Source organism: Halichoeres trimaculatus, unplaced genomic scaffold, assembly GCF_033239565.1.
Source record: "Halichoeres trimaculatus isolate MK-OKI-2021-1 unplaced genomic scaffold, fHalTri1.1 fHalTri1_scaffold_7, whole genome shotgun sequence".
NCBI classification, from domain to species: Eukaryota; Metazoa; Chordata; class Actinopteri; order Labriformes; family Labridae; genus Halichoeres; species Halichoeres trimaculatus.
In genome coordinates this window covers 38,416,892-38,437,202 of record NW_027437185.1, presented here as the reverse complement: position 1 = coordinate 38,437,202, position 20,311 = coordinate 38,416,892, and the positions used below count along the sequence as shown (strand labels likewise).

General features: G+C 39.6%; 1 protein-coding gene across 5 annotated transcripts in view; it reads left to right on the top strand.

Moving 5' to 3' along the window:
- Positions 1-10,812: 10,812 nt before the first annotated feature.
- The window catches only part of ldb2a (LIM domain binding 2a), a 149,292-nt gene continuing 139,793 nt past the window's right edge, over positions 10,813-20,311 (top strand). For 3 of the 5 annotated variants that reach the window (XM_074673909.1, XM_074673907.1, XM_074673905.1), the window contains exon 1: positions 10,813-11,104. In XM_074673909.1, coding sequence (XP_074530010.1) covers positions 10,973-11,104 — 132 coding nt within the window. In that variant the 5' untranslated portion in view covers positions 10,813-10,972. The remainder of the gene's footprint in view (positions 11,105-20,311) is intronic. The other 2 variants (XM_074673908.1, XM_074673906.1) reach the window with 1 other exon arrangement.

The window sequence follows — 20,311 nt, the reverse complement described above, 5'->3', positions numbered from 1 at the left end:
GCATCCGGGGTATATTTCATCCATATTTGGAAAACAATTGTGAGCACAAAACAGGGGACACACTTCCCGGTGTTCACAGCTGAGTTAGTTTTTACTCCAGGAAGCAGGAATGTTGTCGGAGGAGGTTTGAGATGAGACCGCCACCACCGTTTATTTGCAGTCTTTTCGTTGTGTTGCTCTGTGAATCCTGAGCTATTTTTAGCTCTTCCTCTGTCTCATCTTCAAGTGTCAATCACCAGCTAAATCCTTTTTATTAAAATCACCATCAAACTCTTTCATAATCCCTCATTCTGCGTCTTTCAAACAGGAAACGCACACGCCGCTCCCTCAGAAACTTTGCAGGGAAACAAGGTGCTCAGGTGCTAAACCTGTAGCACGGCTGCAAAGGTGAGCAGTTTGAGCACCAGGCAGGTAGGATGGTAGGAAGGCAGGTAGGAAGGTAGGGAGATGCGTTACCATAGTAACACCAAGAGGGAGCCCAGCAGAGGCAGAGTGTCTATATGTGTCCTGACCCATTTCCATTCTCATCCACAAGTGTTTTGTCTCCCTCACCTTGCTGTTTAACAACTAAAAGCACCTCTCCTTCATCCTTGATGCATTTTCTGCATTTAGCAAAATGGTCAAGGTTTGAAACATTCAGCCAACGCGCGGCGGATACAACAGCTCTCAAGGTACATTTGGTTTCCTATTCAGTTCGATTCAATTCAGCTGTGTTGTCCCTGAGGGTGGAAAGAGCCCGGCGTGAGCGGGAATAAAAACGCACATACATCAAAGTATGTAAAACAAAGTGGAGGAAAGTGAAGTCATGAATGGAGAGGATTTTCATCTATTGAACGACGCTGAAGAGAGGGTCCTACAAAGAGAGCGCCGACGAGAGTTCAACTCATTAATATCTGGAAATAAAAGACTTTCAGTTTCTGAGCGAAGGGAAACTTTGCTACGCTCCTCCACCTGAGAGGACGCTGATTTCTCTGATTAGTTCACTCATTTTAAACAGAAAACTCTTTTTATAATTTTCTCATATCAGACCTTTATAATCTGAAACGATACGGTACAGATGCTCGGTACGTCACAATCAGTACCAGTACCCAACGGTACCAATTTTTGGTACTTTTGTATGTGTTTATATGGTGATACATAATAATTTATATAACAATAAAATCTCAAAGTTTTTCAGCTTAACATATTTATTCTTCATTATATAACCTTGTAATGCTGTGTTCATGTCCAGCATGGAAAATCCCCAATTCTTCCTCTACCTCACAGTATTAAGGATGCGTTCAGGGACCTAAACATGGTACCGTTTGATTTTACATGAATCAGTACTCAGTACTACAGACAGAATTCAGTCGATACCTGTAAAGGTTTTAATTCAGTACCAATCTCTAATTATACCTGACATCTGTCTGTGTTTTCTAGTTCTGTGGTTTTGTTTGAGTCCAGTAATAAACTTAGTCTGTGTCAGGTGTTAGAAATGACAAACTGATGAATACTTTGTCAGAGACAACTCTGCAATAATAATTAGAGTGTAACAGAAACTAGTCCATGCGCCTGTTGCTTCTATGTCGCATCGCTGCGTTTCCCTACAACAAGTCTCTCTTTAGAGATCGTCTTTTAGCTTTTGTTTCCCAGGACAACCTGGAAATGTTGGGCGGTGACACGCTCCAAATCCTGTCAGGGTTAAGAACTGACCCTTAGGACGACCACTTTTCACTGATAAAATCTGAGCTAGAATTCCTTCATCTTTAGTTCAGAATCAGCTCCTATCACAGGTAACTGGCTCCACCTCCTTCTCAATCATCCCCGCAGCGTCTCAGCGCTTTAACACAGTCGGACGCTGAGCGTCTTCTGACTTCAGCGGGGAAGCGTAGAGTGGGTTGATCCACTGTGGAAACTGGACGGTCATTGGATAAACGCTGGGCTTTGTCCCGCCCATCGGACGCTCAGCGTCTCTGGGGGTCTATGAGGCAGTGGGCTGGCCTGGACGCTGGGCTTCTGCATGATGATTGGATGATCTGTCTGAGGCTGAATCCCTTTTTGATTGACAGTGAAATGAGCCAGTCAGAGATCTTGAAGTATAACCCTCCACCAGAGCATCTTCTCAGTTTTACAGTCAGCTGTTCTGGACTGATCCGGAGGTTTCATTGATCCTCAGTGAGTTTACTTTTCTTAAAAACGACGAGTGTCGAGAGAACTCTGGTAAAATCCCTGGAAAAAACACCTGGTTGGTACGACAGGGTCACAGATCATTTTCTTGAAAAGTAACGGAGGGTAGAGTTCATGTTTTGATAAATCAACAAATTTATGACGTAGGCTGGGAAAAAATGAGCTTCCCCTCCTCGACTGACCAGCAGCCGCCGCTGGTTTGAACCAACACCTGAGCCAAAGCAGCACCCGCTCATGATAAGTCTGGTATGACGTAGCTTCTCTGTTCTGGTCCTCTTCGAAATCTCAATTGTAATTTGCCTCCCAAACAATCAGGCATGAATAAACCTCACAGAGCTCCCAGAGCCTTTAGCCTTCTGACTACAGCTTCTACAATCAGTCGTCTCATTGGTTGCTTACCAAGGTCCACTTTGCTAGAACTGAGTTAGACCCTTTTGTCTTCAGACCTGCTTTAAGTCTTGGTGTCATGGAAGAAGATGCCCCTCTGAGATGTCGCTCTGTGTTCACATGACTGGACTTTAAACCACGTCCAGGTGGGACTAAGGGGTCCAAAGTGAGCCAAGGAGATCTGCCCCTGATCATTACACCAGCAGCTGAAGCTGGGTCCAAGGCAGGATGGACCCACGCTTCCAAACGCGACGCCATAGCAGCGCGACACAGTGTACCCCGCTAATAAATCCAACGAAGAAGAAAAACGCGACACAGTAAACGAAGAGCAACGATGAAGACATGCAGCGTTTCGTCTTCTCTGTGATCGTCGTGTGAACAATCAAGCTTTGTTTCAGAGAAGACTGTGAGCCACCAGGAGAAATACAGCAGCCGCTGTCACACAGGAAGTGACCATTCTTTCAGCCAATCAGCAGACGGCAGCGTTACTAGCTCCACCTACTGGGGTTGGATCGGTTTGGTCTGACACCCCAACAGAAGGGAGCCAGAAAGTGGGACGGTACAGGTCGTCTTGACCACGTCTGTGTGACTGACTGCTTTGAGCTGCTGCTGCCTCGTGATTGGCTCATTCAATGTTTGCATTAACGAGCAGTTAAAGGCGTATGCTGAGCGTAAATTATTTTTTATTTTGGGATTAAATGAAACCAAATCTTCCTCTTTTCTCGTGTTTGATCAGATTGATGAAGCTAAAAGTGTGTTTCAGTGCTGCTGGCTTTAACCTGATGTAAATAATCCCAGCAGGAGTAGGTGATGTATGTTATGAGATTCAGGTTTGTCTTATTGATTCGTGCTCCTGCTCAGTTCAAACCTTTTGGTGTTGGATCATTAACGCTGCAGCAACAATAACAAAGCTGAGGAGACAGAGACGAAGCTGAACAGAGTTTAACCAACCCATAATGAGAAGTAAAGGTCACGTGTGCGTGTTGACCTGTGCTGTTAGCGTGATGCTGCGTTCAGACGCTGCTCCTCTGACCGTGTCCGTGTGTTTCCTGTCGGAGGGAAACCTTCAGGTGTGTCTGCTCGCCGTCTGCGCCCTGCGCCCAGCTCCACCTCACACACAGGTCCTGTTTACAGTCGTCTGCTCAGAACAAGCTCACACCCAGATCTGTTAAATGAGCTGCTCACTTCAATGTACTGTGTCGCAGCCATACTCCAGCCGTAAGCGCTTTAGGCGAGCAACCAAATCCTGTTAGAAATGTCAATTGAAAAGGTCTTGAGATATTAAAAATGTAGTTTTTAATTAAAGGTTTATTAATAGATTTTTCAAACTTTTTTTTTAATTACCCGACCGGATGCCTGAGGCATTTGGATTACAACTTTTATCTCACTCGATTCAGACTGCCTCTCCCCATTCAGCCATTTTGGATTAGAAGTCAGACTTCATAAATGCTGTTCATTAATTCCCAGAGCGGGCAGTTAATGTGAGATTCGGTTGCAACGTTACGGCTGCTCTGAGTGTCTGTTTATTTTTAGATTCTCGTGGCTACTTCGCAGCCTCAGCCTAATCTGTCACACAGAGAGCACGGAGGAAATTTTAATCGATGTGGCCGAAAAAAGATTTTGAACGTGCTGTGGTGTGTCGGGTTGGAAAATCCTCCCTGTTAGTGACACATACTGTCACAGTAAATCATGTTAGGGACATGTGGGGCGTGGAGCGTGCTGCAAAACTGCTGTCAGACATTAGAGCCAGGGCTGCTTACATACATGTGGATTAAAACAGTGAAGTAAACACACAGGTGTGTCCAGGTGTGTTCAGAGTTAAAGATGTGCTCATGTCCATTCTAGGGATGGGAATTGATAAGATTTCGTCAATACTGATGCCCTTATGGATTTCTGTTGTGAATTTTCTTGATACAAAAAGTATCTTTACAGGTTTTCTGTGTCAACAACATTTAATTGAGTTTATCCTGTAAATGAATAAAATGTAACTGGTCCCTGAGTCTGGATATTTCTGGACATAATTAAACAGAAACAGGTAAAAATTTCACACAATGTGACGTTGATGTACTGTGTTATAATATATTAATAATTCAAGTAGGCCATCTAGTGTCTCAAAGTGGTTATAGCAATAGTTTAAGTTGTTTGGAACCTTTCCGTCAGCCATTAGCCTTTCATTAGCCTGTTGGCTTTTAGCATTTGAAATTCTCAGTATTTTTTACAAAGAGTTGATGTGATATGTTTCTGTGATTCTGAAGCTGAAGTTATACTGATGTATGCTAACTGCTAGCATATCAATGCAGTTTCCCATATACGTTAGCATCAAGCTTGCTCTATGTTGTTATTTTGGTGAATAAGGTGATTTATACCATGTTGAATGTCCTGAATATGAATCTCCTGAGAGAGAGTGATGAACATTTCTTTATGAAGTCAGTTCTTCAGGAAAACTTCAAGCTGAAAATCCTGAATCAGAGTTTTCTTGGGAAACGTTAGCTAACAGACTAGTCGACGTATGGCCCGGCGGCTCCAGTACAATGTAAAGAATTGATAAGGGAATTGTTAAGCACAAAGGCTAACGATAGCCTTGAAACATTTTTTATTGATTCTCAACAGGAACCGTTTTTCCATTCCCATCCTTAGTCCATTCTGTGATATTTAGAAAAACTCAAAAATCTAATCAAAACTAATCCTGTGGATGTTCTGAGATTTAATGATCCAGAGTCTGATCTTTACTGGATTAACTCCTTTCATGTTCGCAAGGTGCATGCTGGGAAATGTAGGAGTTAAACGTAGATGTTGCAATAAGAAAAGTGGTGATAACTGCTCCAGAAGATTATCTTTGACGAGGATTTCTCTGCGTTATGAGATGTGAGAGCTGACATTGTGGGAGGGCTAATTTCAAAATAAAAGCATGTTTTGTGCTTTGCAGAGATATAAAAATGTAAATACTCATGGGTTAAAATAAAAGGTTTAATTTTAGACCCTAAGTGCATCACTAGTTGGGAAATCCAGTATCTAGACCAGGGGTAGGCAGCCGAGGGCACATGAGGCTATTTCTGTTGGCACGCAGAGAATAATTACAACAAAGGAGAGGACAAAATGAATAAATAACATATTATATATATATATATATATATATATATATATATATATATATATATATATATATATATATATATATATATATATATATATATATTATATATATATATATATATATATATATATACAAATTTAACAAATAACATGAAATAATAAATTGGAATCATGACATTACGAGTGCACGACTGTGACTTGCATCACAGTTTGGATTTATTAAAAGAGATTGACACACATTGGGCAATAAGCACCCTTAGCTGTGAAAGTGTGGTATGTCGGACATCAATTGTGCATTTCCCAATTGATGTCCGATTTATTGATTTCCATCAATAACTAGCACCGTATTAGACTTTGCCATTGTTTCTATTTAAAACCTTACTCTGCCAGGTGGGGTCAGTATTGAGTTCACAAAGCTTCTCTGAAACTAAATCTGGAAACGTCTTCCTTTTCATTCTGACGCTGCAAAAAAAAAAAGACAGGCTGGGAGCTATATTTTTGGTATTTAAAATAAACAGCTGTGAGTGTAAAAGCTGTCATTATCAACTGTCAGGTGAGTTTTTTTCTTTCCTATGTTCCCAGCTGGAGAACAGTGTTGTGTTTTAAACCAAATGGACCCGACTTTTAATCAAAGTTATTAATTAGTTTTTAACCATCATGTGTTTTATGTGTTTTAATGTATTTTAATGGATACAGACTTTTGCTTTTGTTCTAGATATTTTAAGCCATATGTGTTGTTTGTGTTTGTACAGCACTTTGGTCAACTTCAGTTGTTTTTCAATGTGCGCTATAAATAAAGTTTGAGTTGAGTTGAGTTGAGTAGCAGCCGCTAAAATCCATTTTGTGTCCTCTTGTAGTCTTCCAAAGCGCTCCTTTAAAGAGCCATTCAGCATTTAACATACCGGTAATAGCTGCAATGTCATATGAGCAACAAAACACAGCTCTGCTCCTCCAAACTTGTTTCTACCAGCTCGCGCCATCTTGTCATACTTTGGTACGACCCACACTGTACTTTACGACCAATCAAATCACCTGGATTAAACCATTGCATTAAACCAGGGGTGCTGGGTGAGAGAGCATGTCCATTGGCTGCTGTTTTCATTCAAGCCTGGTGACGTCAGGATAAACGTGCCACTATGAAAGAGACGTGTGCACAAGTGGGAAATACAGTCTATGGGGAAATACCAGTGTGGACCATGCAGGGTGACTTCATATAGGGGAGGATAAACCAAAACCTCTGAGTAAAATACAAATGGAAAACAAACAAAAAAGCAAACAAAACTTAACAAATTAAAGTTGCATGACCACCCCTGAAGCCCAAATAAGAACCTTATGGCCCCCCCAGTGCTCCAAAAAAAGTTTGGGAACCCCCCCCCTGTTTTGGACCAGCCCCATTTGCATATAAATATCGATCAGCCCTTAAGCTTTATCAACTCGATATCTCACTATATCAGATTTTTCAGTCTAGAGTCGAGTGTCTCAGACTTTCAACTGCGCCGTCTTATTCCTACACTTCCTGATTCATGCTGAATCCAGGAACGTGATTGGTCAATCCACTTACCGCGAGATCTAATGTAAACAAGGACTAATACAGAATTTGAGAACAAACAAAGTAAAATCATAGTACTGGAGCTAGACCCTGATTTACTGAATGTCTGTTTTGAATCTGCTGATTTGATGAACAGTAAAATGATTGGGACACATGTGAGAGCAAAGAGCAGCGTTACCTCAGGCAGGTGGAGCTTTATCAGCCTGTTATAAAGCCCCTCTGTGCTGCTTCCTCCCTGCGCTTCATGCTTGGCATTGCTCTGTTTTCATGGGTCGGGCTTTCGTCACCGAGTATGAAATGCATCTACACGGACAGAGAGATGAAGATGGGAAACAGCTCTGCTGGTGAACACTGTCACTCTCTGCTGTTCCCTTTGCAACAGCATCGCTCCTTTCAGTCAGGTTTCTTTTTAATGTGAGTTTATGTCAAAGGTTGAATTGTAAAAAATCTTACACACTCTCCTTATGTAGAGGAAGCATTTAGAGGTCAGGATAAACATGCAGATCATGGAGCAGCAGATTCAGCCTCAATAACAACCAACAATCACTTCAAATGATGCCACATTAAACACAAAGCTGTGGTTGATTTCCTACATTTTAGTTTCCACACACAGCTCGACTTACAGTCTCGTCCTCTGAATAAGCAGCAGCTCAACCTGAGTTTTTATGTAACTGTAATATCTGTAATCTGCTTGACCTTCTGTCCCCGTCCATCCCTCCTTTGCCCCAAGGTCTGAGGTTAATCTGGCTTCTGCAACAACCAACAATGACTTCAAATAATGCAAAATTTAAATGCAAATCTGAGAGATATTTTCTTAAACCATGCACATAGGAGAGTACGAATGTCATGAAACCACGACGTGTTTCTGCTGATTGTTTCTGCCGTGCAAACACCCTGAGTGACATAGCTGCTTATGAAAAAGTAATCAGAGTATTCCCTCCACCATCCTTTAATCACAAATTATGACACTTGGTGCATAACTAGCCAGGTACTGAGATAGTGTCATTAGCAGCATTGACCCCAGGCAACACAATCAATAGGATATTATGAGATTATGCAGCACATAAAGCAGAGCGTGGAGCCGTGCAGCCTCCAGCTGCGCTCTGAGTGAGCTAGCTCCGAGTCCTCAGACCTTTAGCTGCGTACCCCGGTCCAGCTGAGGTCAGATAACATTTTGTTTTAGACAATAGCCTAATATGTCTTTGATTTTCAGATATCTTGTTTACTCGCTTCTTTAATAAAAAACTATCATAGCAGTGAGAGTTCAGGGGCTCTCCTGTTGGCTTCTGTCCTCCTGGATCGTCCTCCTCTCAGTCAGAATCCAAATAAGCTCTCACACTTTCTGTGATGAAGATATCTGACTCCTCGCTGCCCCTCTTCCTTCTTTTTTTCAGAGTTTAACTGAATGAAAGCACAAAAAGTCTAAAGCCATGTTTGTAGCCAACAGTGCTGCACAAGTTCTCAATTACCAGACTGAGCCTGTGCGCCTCAGAGATCATCGTTTTATTTCATTTCTGATAAGAATCTTTAGGAGTTCAGAAGATTAACTGTCTGAATCCACACAAAGCGCACAGTTTCAAATAATTACTGGTTGCTAGAGCATTCTTTATATCGTTAACAATTAAAACTCTTTTTTTTTAAATCACATTTCAAACCTGTTTTTACTCCTCGTCAAACTGTAAAGCTATTCTGGACAGTGACTTCATTTGGATGTGGAGTTAATATTTTTAAAAAAGTACGATGTCGTTGTTGCTGCTCTTTGTTTCCTAAACATTGCTCTGCAGGTTTTTGTGTCACAGCTCAGCCTAAAAACCTGCTCCTGTATGCTTAGCTCATGGGTGACACCAAAGGTTTAGCTCTGTAACTCTGTTAGAGCGCTGGTTCCCAACCTTTCCCAATGCAGGAACCACCTTTAAGTCTCAAAAATATTCCCACCCCCACCCCAGAAATACACAGGCCATATGACACGTTATCAGACCACTTTATTTTTTATTTAACTGAAGATTGGACTTAAAGGACTGAACCAAATACTGCAATGCAGTGGGACTGCTGATGACAACAAAAGTCTAATACTTAAAATAATAATAATAATAATAATAATAATAATAATAATAATAATAATAATAATAATAATAAATTCTATTGATAGAGCACTTCTCAAAACTAATAAATAAATAAATAAATAAAAAATTAAAATAATTAAAATGTGTCAAAGTGCTTTACATATTATGAACAAATAAAAGAGAAGAAATAAAATACTGAAAGGAAAAAAAATTCGCACAGCATTTAAATATTTAAAACTTCCTGTTAAACGTAACACAGTTTTAACCCTTAAAGCACTATTAATTGACATTTTTAAAATTATTTCTATTAAAACAACTTGCGACTGCGACTTAAAGGACTGAACTGAATACTGTATTAAAGTCTCACTGCTAAGTGGCACAGCCAATGATAGCAAAATTCTAATATTTAAAATATTATAAAACTTTGTTTATATAGCTTATCAAAAATAAAATAAAAAAATAAAAATAAATTAAACAAAATGTGTCAATGTGGTTTACTAATATAAAAAAGTATAAGAGAAGAAATAAAATACTTCAAAGAAAAACAAAAAAAAACGAAAACAGTATTGAATATCGTTAATATCCTGTTATAAGTTATTTTTATTAAAACAACTTGCTACTGCGACTTTAAGGACTGAACTGAACACTGTAATGCAATCCCACTAAGTCTAATACTTAAAATAATATTAAACTTTATATATTTAGCTTCTCAAAAATAAAATAAAATAAAATAAAATGTGCCAAAGTGCTTTACATAATATAAACAAGTATAAGAGAAGAAATTAAATACTTAAAGGAAAAAAAAAAAACAGTATTCAAATATTTAAAATTTTCTGTTAAAGGTAGCTAAGTTTTAACTCTTAAAACAATATTTTTTAAAACATTTTATAAATTATTTTTGATCATAATAATATTTATCCTTCAACACACTTAGAGAAGTTTTTTTTTTTTTTTTTTTAATAATTTGCCGACCCACTTGTAATACCTCCCCGGCCCATCAGGGGGCCGTGAACCACAGGTTGAGAAACCCTGTGTTAGACATTAAAGCACATTTCTTCAGACTTGAACTACCCAGAATTTGGCATTTAAAGGCACAGCAGTGACATGTGTAGCGACATGAAGCAGGCAGATGTTGCGGCAGCTTAATGACGGTGTGCCAGAAGGGACAAAATAGCCTGTTATTAGAAAAATAACTGGTTAATCACAGGCTCCTGTCAGGGCTGACAGCTCTAGTGCTCCGAAACCTCCAGATCTTTTTTTTGTTGTTATAAACTTGTGGTGTCGACACAAACTGTGACTTTTTAATGTTTTTATTTTATGATTTAAAAACTGAAGCGTGATTCATGCGCAGACAAACATGCTCACAGAGGTCTGAGTTGAACTTTGCAAGAGTGCAAAACTGAGTGTAGGTCTTCAGGGAACAGGAAACGACTTCCCTCCTCCCCCCTTCAATTCTGCCCCCCCCCCTCCTCCTCTCGCACCCTCCCTCTCCTGTTCCTCCTCTCCCCTCCTCCTCCCCCTCCTCCTCCTCCTCCTCCTCCTCCAGCAGCTCCACGCTATAGCAGCGAACTAGGCAGGCCAACTTGCAGAGTGCAGCTCAGCCTCGGCAGCGGCTGCTTCCCGGTGGGGGTCTTCGGAGAGCATCGCGCTCCCATGTGCGCCGCTGAGCCCGTTGGATGTTGAAATCGCGCCGCGCGCCTCGCCAGGAGCCACCATGTCCAACCCGACCCACGACCCGTTCTACTCGTCCCCCTTCGGACCCTTCTACAGGAGACACTCGCCCTACATGGTCCAGCCCGAGTATCGGATCTACGAGATGAACAAGCGGCTACAGGCGCGCACTGAGGTGAGGGCAGCCGGGGGATCCGGGGGAGCCGGGGAGAGACGCTGCAGCCGCACGGTCCCGTCCAGGGCTGCGGTACCGGGGGGAGGGTAGAGCGGGCTGTGGAGGTCCGGGATGTGGGGGAAAGAGGGACAGAGAAGGAGGATCTGTCAGTCAGGAGCTGGGGATGAGATGCCAAAGTGCCAAACATTCCTGAGCTGAGAGTGAACCGGGTCCGGGGCTGATGCGGACTGTCACATGTGTCAGTTCTGGTCCAGGAATTAATGCTTTCAGTTAATTAAAGATAAAATCACGTCAGGGGGATTTCACGTGGTTTTTAGACTAGTTTCAGACCCAGAGAGTCAGCTGCTCGTATCCCAGCCTGCACATGAAGCATCTCTGGTGTTTTCAGGATGAAGGAAACTGTTCTGCAAACAAAAACTGATTCTTTAGGAATAAATTAAATTATAAAACAAGCAGAAAACAGAGAACAGGAAGAAGTTTGTGTTTTATTTCACAGGCTGCAGCACAGAAGCCTTTCTCCTGTTTTTACACCATTTGCATAGATTTACATATCACCTGCTTTCTGTGGATTTGCATCCTGTGTTTGAGTTTGTCCACTCCTGAAGTGTATGTGGGGTCACGTCCCATGATGCATCGCTGCAGGTTTCCCTGAGAGAAGTGAAGATGATGGTGACATAATTGCAGGAGTGTGAGTTAATTTCACGTCAGTGTGTGTGTGTGTGTGTGTGTGTGAGTAGAGCCTTTGGTGATCCCACTGTGAGTTATACGGCCGGCATCTGTCCTCAGCATCTGCTCCCTGATCACCAACGTGTTAATCTGCAGATCAGAAAAGTTCAGTCAGATCCTCTTCATGTGGCGTCTTAACTTACGACAAACTTAGCAACTTAGAAAACCACTTTAGGAAGTCTTTTTGTTTGATTCTTTAATTTTATCTTTAGATTATCATCTCAGTTTCACCTCCTCTTTCTACAAATCACAAGAGGAGCTGGATCCAGTTAACTCTGCTGCATTCACGCTCATATTACTTCAAAATCTTCCCCCACCTCTAATAGGTGTTGTATTATTCTCTATTAATGGTGAAAATCTCCCAAACAGCAGCAGCGTTTCTTTAATAATGTGACTTCAGCTTAAATTTGACTCATGCTGCTGCATTAAAATGTGTTTTTTTTGGTTAATCGTTGATTTAGTTCATGATCAGCTGATAGCGAATCGAGGCCAGGGCTCGACACGATAAGACATCTTTGAAACCAGAGATGCAGAAACTATTAAATGTGGTTATTTTGATTTGATTTGATTGATTTAGGATCCACCATTAGTTACAGCAAATATGCAGTAGCTATTCTTCCTGGGGTCCAATCACAACATTCACACAGCAGCTCTATTATCCACCACTTGATTTCAGAAAATAACCAACACACGTTTACAAGTTTATAAAAAGAAGAGACAAACCACAGACTCTTCTAACCTTTTGAGACTACAGCAAAAAATTCACATCATCAGTGAGAAGTAGCTCATGTTTTTAAGCCATATGCATCTTTAATTTCTCGTTGAAGCAACTTCTGTAACTGTCTGAAATTAAAAAGCTTGGTGGTTGAGTCCATGCCACCGTTGCTCTGTAGAGAACCGAACCTTTTATCACATTTGTCCTGCACGGAGCAGCCTGAGTCTCCCTTCCCATGCCTGCCCGGTACAGTTCACATGTTCATTAGTGAAGAATGTTAATTTATCATAGAGCACTTCTGGGATTTTATTTATAATAACTTTCTATATAAAGGTCACTAGTAAGTCGTGTAATTTACTTTTAACATCAAACCAAATTAGTTTATTATGCATCAATGTGCTGCTTTATTTTGTGCTACTTGCAGCTTATATGAATTTCTTTGTGTTGTATTTGACCAGATGACTTCACAATAATCTAAATATTAGGGCTGGACAACGATTAAAACTTTTAATCGTAATTAATCGCATGATTTCCCTGATTAATCATAATTAATCGCATTGTGAAAGTGCCATAACATCTGTCATGCAAACACTAAATCAGTACTTGTTATACAGTAATAGTTAAATCACATATTTAGTGCAAATCAAATTTACAAAATGTAAATACAAAATTAAAGCTTATTGCCACTGTCAGGGCATTAAAGTGATACTCTGGGATGGAACAAGTTGGGTCCTATCACAAGGTTTAGGGCAGAAATTACTAGAGGTCGACCGATATGGGTTTTTTGGGGGCCGATGCCGATGCTGATGCTGATGCTTTCCAAATTTGTGCAGCCGATGCCGATATACATAGCCAATTTTTCCAATTTGATATTCAGGCCGATTGTTAAATAAATATATATTTATCACATTTTTGTGAAACGCAGCAATTTCTGAGCAACTAAAAGAAATCTATTACAACAAGTCGTGTCCAGTCCCCTGAACATTTATTCAGCTTTCAAAACAATGAAATATTTTGTCTGAGTAAACACACAATGTAACAAGCAGTAGTAAACATTCACACTCTTCTTAAAATGTCAAAAAAGAAATTTAAACTTATTAATATAATTTGAACAAAAGTATGTAATGTATCCAAGTGGTTCCACAAGTTTGAGGTGCTCATCTTTTTTGTGCCTGATCAAAAATCGCATCATTTTATACAACGGTTCAAAAATCGGCTTTTTAAAAGAAAATATGGTTGATGGCCGATAGAGACAAGTATCCAAATATCGGCCTGCTGATATATCGGTCTACTTCTAGAAATGACCCCTACAGCAGTGTTTTTGTGCAGCAGAAGCCCAGAGCGCTCGCACCAAACACCCCCTCCCTGCTCCTCTGCAGGTTTCCTGTGCACTCAGACGGGGCCATATTTTACTGACCAAAAACACAAATAAACGGACTCCCACCGAAAAAATCTGATATCAGTCTGCATTCACGCTTTATTTAGATAATTTTCAGCGCGTTACTTTCACACAAAAACACCGCTAAATAAGGCTCTAGTTCTCATCGTGTCTCTTCGTCCTGGCAGACTACCTGTGTTTGTTTATATCTGATACACTAAGCGGCTTTAAGTTCCGTGGCGTTGCCCCTCTTCTCCATGCTTGTTTTGGTTACTCATCGTGTTTTTCCGCCAATTTCACTTCCGGTTCCACCGCGGTCAGCAACAGACATTTACAAAATAAAAGCATGTGAGCAACATGCACTAATGTGCGATAAAATATTCAACAGTGTTAATAGATTGACGGATTAACGCGAAAATAACGCGCTAACTTGCCCAGCACTAATAAATATGTAAGAGCTAGTGCCTGAATGAGTTGTTTGATCATGTAGCTTGGTATAAACTTCTTACATTGTCTTACCACTGCCATGCCTCTGCCCATCTTTATCACTATCTGATTTATATAACTATTCCATTTTATCATCAATAATTAATCCTAATAACTTTACCTCTGTCTTTTGCTCTATGTGTTTATTTCCTTTGCTCAAATTCAAGATTGGTGCTGATTTCAGCCGATATTTAGATATTTGGAGCCTCGAACCGTGGATTTATTTTCTGTAACCCACTCCTTTATCAGCCTTAGTTCTTTATTCAACACTTAATTCAACTCTTCCGCAGTGTTTGCTGAATCATATACTGAGACATCATCAGCATACATAACTATGTTGGCAGACTTTAATACCAACGGCAAATCATTTATAAAAATAGAAAATAAGAGTGGCCCCAGGCAACTTCCCTGTGGAATCCCATACTGCACCTCTTTTATCCCAGAATAACTACCATTAAAGTAGGGATGCACGATATTGGATTTTTGCTGATATATCGAAACCCCTTTTGGCCGATACCGATACCGAAAATCACAAGTTTGTTTGTTTTTTTTCACTGTAAAGAAAGCTAAGTCTATCCTGTACTGGAATTTATATGTTACTCTTATTGTGACGGCCTTATTTGTTTTAGAAACACACATAAAACAAGACAAAAAACATTTGATTTTACCATAAATAAGAAATGTATTATTTTTTCACATTTAAAACATTCAGTATTGAAATAAAGAAAAATAATTTCTTTAGATCACATGAACTTTAAATGTACAATGCATTTTAAACATAACCAAGTTGCATTTGATTATTTTAGAGCTACTGTAACAACCTGGTGACAGACACAGAGCTCTGCAGTGCAAATAACTGAAGTGCTACATTTTATTTAAGGAGCTTATTTTTCAGATGGAAAATAATAATAATCCTAACTGAATAGCACCTTATCAGCTGTGCTTATCGGCAGAAATTTTCATATCTGCCGATACCAATAAACATGTTTTTAAGCTTTTATCAGCCGATACCGATATTGTGCCGATAATATCGTGCATCCCTACATTAAAGTAAACTGAATATTTCCTATTTGTTAGATAACTTTTTAATCCATTTATTTGCAGAGTCCTCAAATGCAAAACAACTCAACTTTTCCAATAAGAGGGAATGATCCAGTATGTCAAAGGCTGCCCTAAAATCTGAGTTAGTGCTGTAGATGTCGAGTGCCTCTTTTTATGTGCATGTTGAAATACAGTGTTTACGTTATTATTACAAAAGTACCCTTGAATTTGTTTTGTTGCAGTTGATCCTCTTTCCAGGGAGATGCTGTTTTATTATTTTACAAAAACACAAAGTGTTAAAGATGGGAGTGTTTCAGGCCCAGACGTCAGATTTTTTAAATAATGAGACTCCTGTTTGCTGTTTCTGCTCCAAGGCGTCTTCTGATTCCCACAGGGACGTTAAAAAATGACGTTTTTTTGGATAAACGTGTCATAATGTGAAATTTGAGCCTCTTTCTTCCAGCCTGGGTCTTTCCGAGCCGCTGCAGCAGCTCGCTGAACGACGCCGTGCTGACTTTTCTAAAGAGAAACTTGCAACTTTAAGCCGACCAAGGCAATGTTGCTGAGATGCAACGGCTCAGCCTGATGCATTATTCATGCGGAGTGGTCCAAGCCCCGGCGGACCTCAACTCCCGCACCACACATGCCCAGACACCAAGTGCAATCACAGAGCACACACACACACACACATGCAGAGAAAGCAGGGCGTGTGTGTGTGTGTTTCAGCTCACGCTGTCTGTGATATTTCATGATATAAGCTCAAAAACACATTAAATCATTACCTTCATCTCCTCAGACTAAATGATATAATTACATAATAATATAATTACTTTTTCCTGGCGTCTTAATTCTCCTCTTCGTCTGTTTCTTCCTTTCTCTCTCCAGCAGCAGCAGCAGCAGCAGCGTACACTTCGTCTCCTCTTTAACCATGTGGTCATTGTTTGACTAAACTGCAGCTGCTGAATATAAAGAGGAGTCACTCTTCTCTTATAGCCAGGGATTAAAGGTAGTTTGTTTACATCCAGGTGTGACGTACAGCTCCTTTCAGCCTCTTTACATCAGATCATACTCATCCTCATCCTCAAAAACAAGTCTTTCCTGTCGGCCAGCCCTACGTGTTATGATAAAATCAGAGATAGACCAATCAGAGATGGACTTTTTGGGGTTGATACTGATGCTGATTATTAGTAGTCAAGGAGGCCGATAACTGATATTTGAAGCCGATATTAATTTGCAGTCAAAGTGAAAATATTGGCGTAAAAAAAATGTGTATAATACAAACTCCAACACTTAACATCGTTCAAATACCTTCAAACATATGTTTATTAAACAGCTCCGAGACGTAGCAGCATGTTTTACAAAGTTGAATAAAAACAGTTTTGAATGGGTTTCATATCGGCCGTCGGATTTAAAAAAAAAGAGCGATACCGATATCAGCCCCAAAATGCCAAATATCAGCCCTGATAGTCGGCCTGGCTGATACTTGGTCTATCCAGGGGCGTAGCTACAATCAGGCAAACACAGGCAGTTGCCTGGGGCCCCAAGATTCCCAGGGGCCCCCAAAGCATCTCTTAAAAACTGATTTATGAAGTTCTCTTCAATTGAAAGCATTTCTTTTTCTAAATCTTACTTCACATGCTTCAAAATCCATCAAAGGCTTAATCTGTAATGATGGTTTTGGCTCCTCCCCCTCCCTTCTTATTCAATGGGCTATTCCATGTTACAACACATCTGAACATTTGATTCAGGAAGAAAGTGGTAAAAACACTTTTTCACATTTTTTTTCTTATTTTCAACCAAGTGTGAAATAAAACCAATGTTGCTCTGAGATCTGAGATAAACATATCAGACTTTTAGGATTTTAAGGACTTTATCTAGCCCAGGAAACAGGATCATTTTCTCTAAATCAAACTTTTGGAGTTGGTGATAAACATTATTGTATAAATCTCTTTTTTGGAAACATAACTCACTGGACAGGGGGTCAAATAAAAATACATTCACTTTAAAATAATAGGACCAAAAAGTATGCTAACTGTAAATATCACCTCTTTCAGTAGATTTTTTTCCAGTTTGATGTTGTTCTTGATATTTACATATTTTTTCTTTACTAAATTATTTTTTCAATGTTTACCTATTGTAATGTTTTTCACTTCATCCTTTCTTGTTTGTTCCTGTTACTCTGTAAATTCCCCACTGTGGGACAAATAAGCTTCAATGGACCATAAAAGATTTTAAATCCAGGACAAAGTGGACTAAATGATGGATTCACTTTTTTCTAAATCAAACTAAAGTACAGAACTTGAGGAAATGCATTTAGTTGTGTTAAGTTAGCATGTACAAGATTAGCACTGTCTCATGCCTTGATTCTGGGAAAGAGACAGTGGACCCAGGGAAGGCCAGTCTAGCTCTGAGGAAGAGGGGTTACAAGGACATGGAGGGCCCCACTGACTGGGTTTGCCTTGGGCCCCCAAACCACTAAATACGCCCCTGGGTCTATCCCTAGAATTGATGCATGGGTTGATATGAATAATGTGTCTTTAACTATTACAAACACAGCGAATAATGACTGATTGATTTGACTTTGAGCCTTGTTGACATGTCATACAATCCTCATTAATTTCCTTAAATAAAATCAGAGAACAACAAAGCAAAGCACTCCAGAACAAGAGGTCTAGTATGAACAATAATCTTAAAAATAATAAATAATAATAAATATCAAATGTATAAAATTGTTACTAATCTCTCACCAGTAACAAAACTAATTTAATTTTTTTTTAAATTGCAGCCTTTGTGATTTGAAGATCGTATTCTATAACATTGCGATGCCGATTGTTCAGCCCTATCCTTATGCATGCAGAATTGCTGGATTTACACAAATGTGCAGAAAGTATTTTAAAAATTGCGATAAAAATGATGCACTTGTGATTTTTGAAGAATATTTTTGTGAAAGTGAATGTGTTGCCTCTTGTAAATTGAGGTGAGCTGCTGCTCTCTTAATGACGATGTGAGCCTGGAGGGTCACTCTGCTGCTGCTGCTGCTGCTGCTGCTGCTTTTATCGCCGAGCTTCTCCTGCGTCCATCCACCAGCTTCAAAATTCATTTTTAAAAACGAGGCCGTGTCAGCGATCGGCGCTGGGGTCAGGCTCGTGTTGTTACAAAACAGGAAGTTTGGGATGTTTCTTACACACACACACAAACGAGGAACAAAATCTGGATTCCATTAGAAGAAAATAGCTGAATTGTCCTGCTGGATAGTTTCTTGAATATTTCATCAAGGTTTTGCTGCGAGCAGCTGTTGCAGATCCATATCCGTCTGTGTTAGAGAGGAACTGCTGGCAGAGAGCTCGGGCTGAGGAAGTTTCACTTTGACTGAAACACAAAAACACATGATAATGTTAACTTCTGTGGGGAGATGTTGACTGTGGTGTTTCTTCTTCGTCACACACAGACATGTGCTGATGAACATGTTCATGGATGTGACTGTATCGAGGAGGAACTTCCTGATTGAGTAAACGTCTGCGATCTCCTGATTTGAGGAGCTGAATTTGAATAAAACCGTTGTCATGCAGACTGAGCACGAGGCCGAATGACTCATGAGTCTGTCGTCTTAAAGGAAACTTGATTGAAGAGACGTCTGGTTGTAACTCGCGGTTTTTAGATGAAACGTTCTGTGAATTCGTCTGAGACAAAGTGGACATGGAAATATATGTTTGTCCTGTGTTTGAGTGAAGTTATGAAGGAGATAAAGCAGAATTACTTCAAGGTATCGTACTCCTGAAGGCTGAATACTCAAGGCGAAAAAAATCCTACGTCCAGTTAGTCCTCCTCACCAGTAGGTGGCACTGCAGTTTGACACCACGGCAAATGTGTCTCTTCTTACTTACTCTCTGTTTTTTTCTTTCTTTCTTTCTTTCTTTCTTTCTTTCTTTCTTTCTTTTTCTTTGTTTCTTTCTTTGTTTTTATCTTTTTTCTTTCTTTCTTTCTCTCTATTTTTTCTTTCTTTCTTTCTGTCTTTCTATTTTTTCTTCCTTTCTTTTGACCTTCTTTCTTTCCTACTTTCTTTCTTTCTTTCTTTTTTATCATTTTTCTTTCATTTTTCTTTCTTTCTTTCTTTCTTTCTTTCTTTCTTTCTTTCTTTCTTTCTTTCTTTCTTTCTATTTTTTCTCTCTTTCTTTCTTTGTTTTTATCTTTTTTCTTTCTTTCTTTCTTTCTCTCTATTTTTTTTCTTTCTTTCTTTCTTTCTTTCTTTCTTTCTTTCTTTCTTTCTTTCTATTTTTTCTCTCTTTCTTTCTTTGTTTTTATCTTTTTTCTTTCTTCTTTCTCTCTATTTTTTCTTTCTTTCTTTCTTTCTTTCTTTCTTTCTTTCTTTCTTTCTTTCTTTCTTTCTTTCTTTCTTTCTTTCTTTCTTTCTTTCTTAATTCCGTGCTCTGTAGGGTGATTCTGTTGTAAATAACAAATCATATTTGTTGCATTAAAGTGATAATATTATTAATAATAGATTTATTTATGTTGCACCTTTAAAAATAGAAGTTTACAAAGTGCTTTGACAACAGACAGGACACAACAAAACACAGGGAAACGAATCAAAAACAGGACACAAAAACAAGACCCCAGGAAAAAGCAGAAGTCACAGGAACCCAGACAATGCAATAAGCGTGCAACCTTAAATGAGATGAAGAAAAAGAAAGAGGGCAATAAAAGTCAGTTTAAAAACAAAAAAGCAAGACAGAAAATATGAAACTTACTGTCGTTGCTTTCCAAAGAAGTCACACAGCGGACATGTTTGGTTTGGTTTACAGCAGCTGTAAAGCGTGGCAGTGCTGAAAACATGTGAAAACTGGATCAGCCCTGATTACGCTAC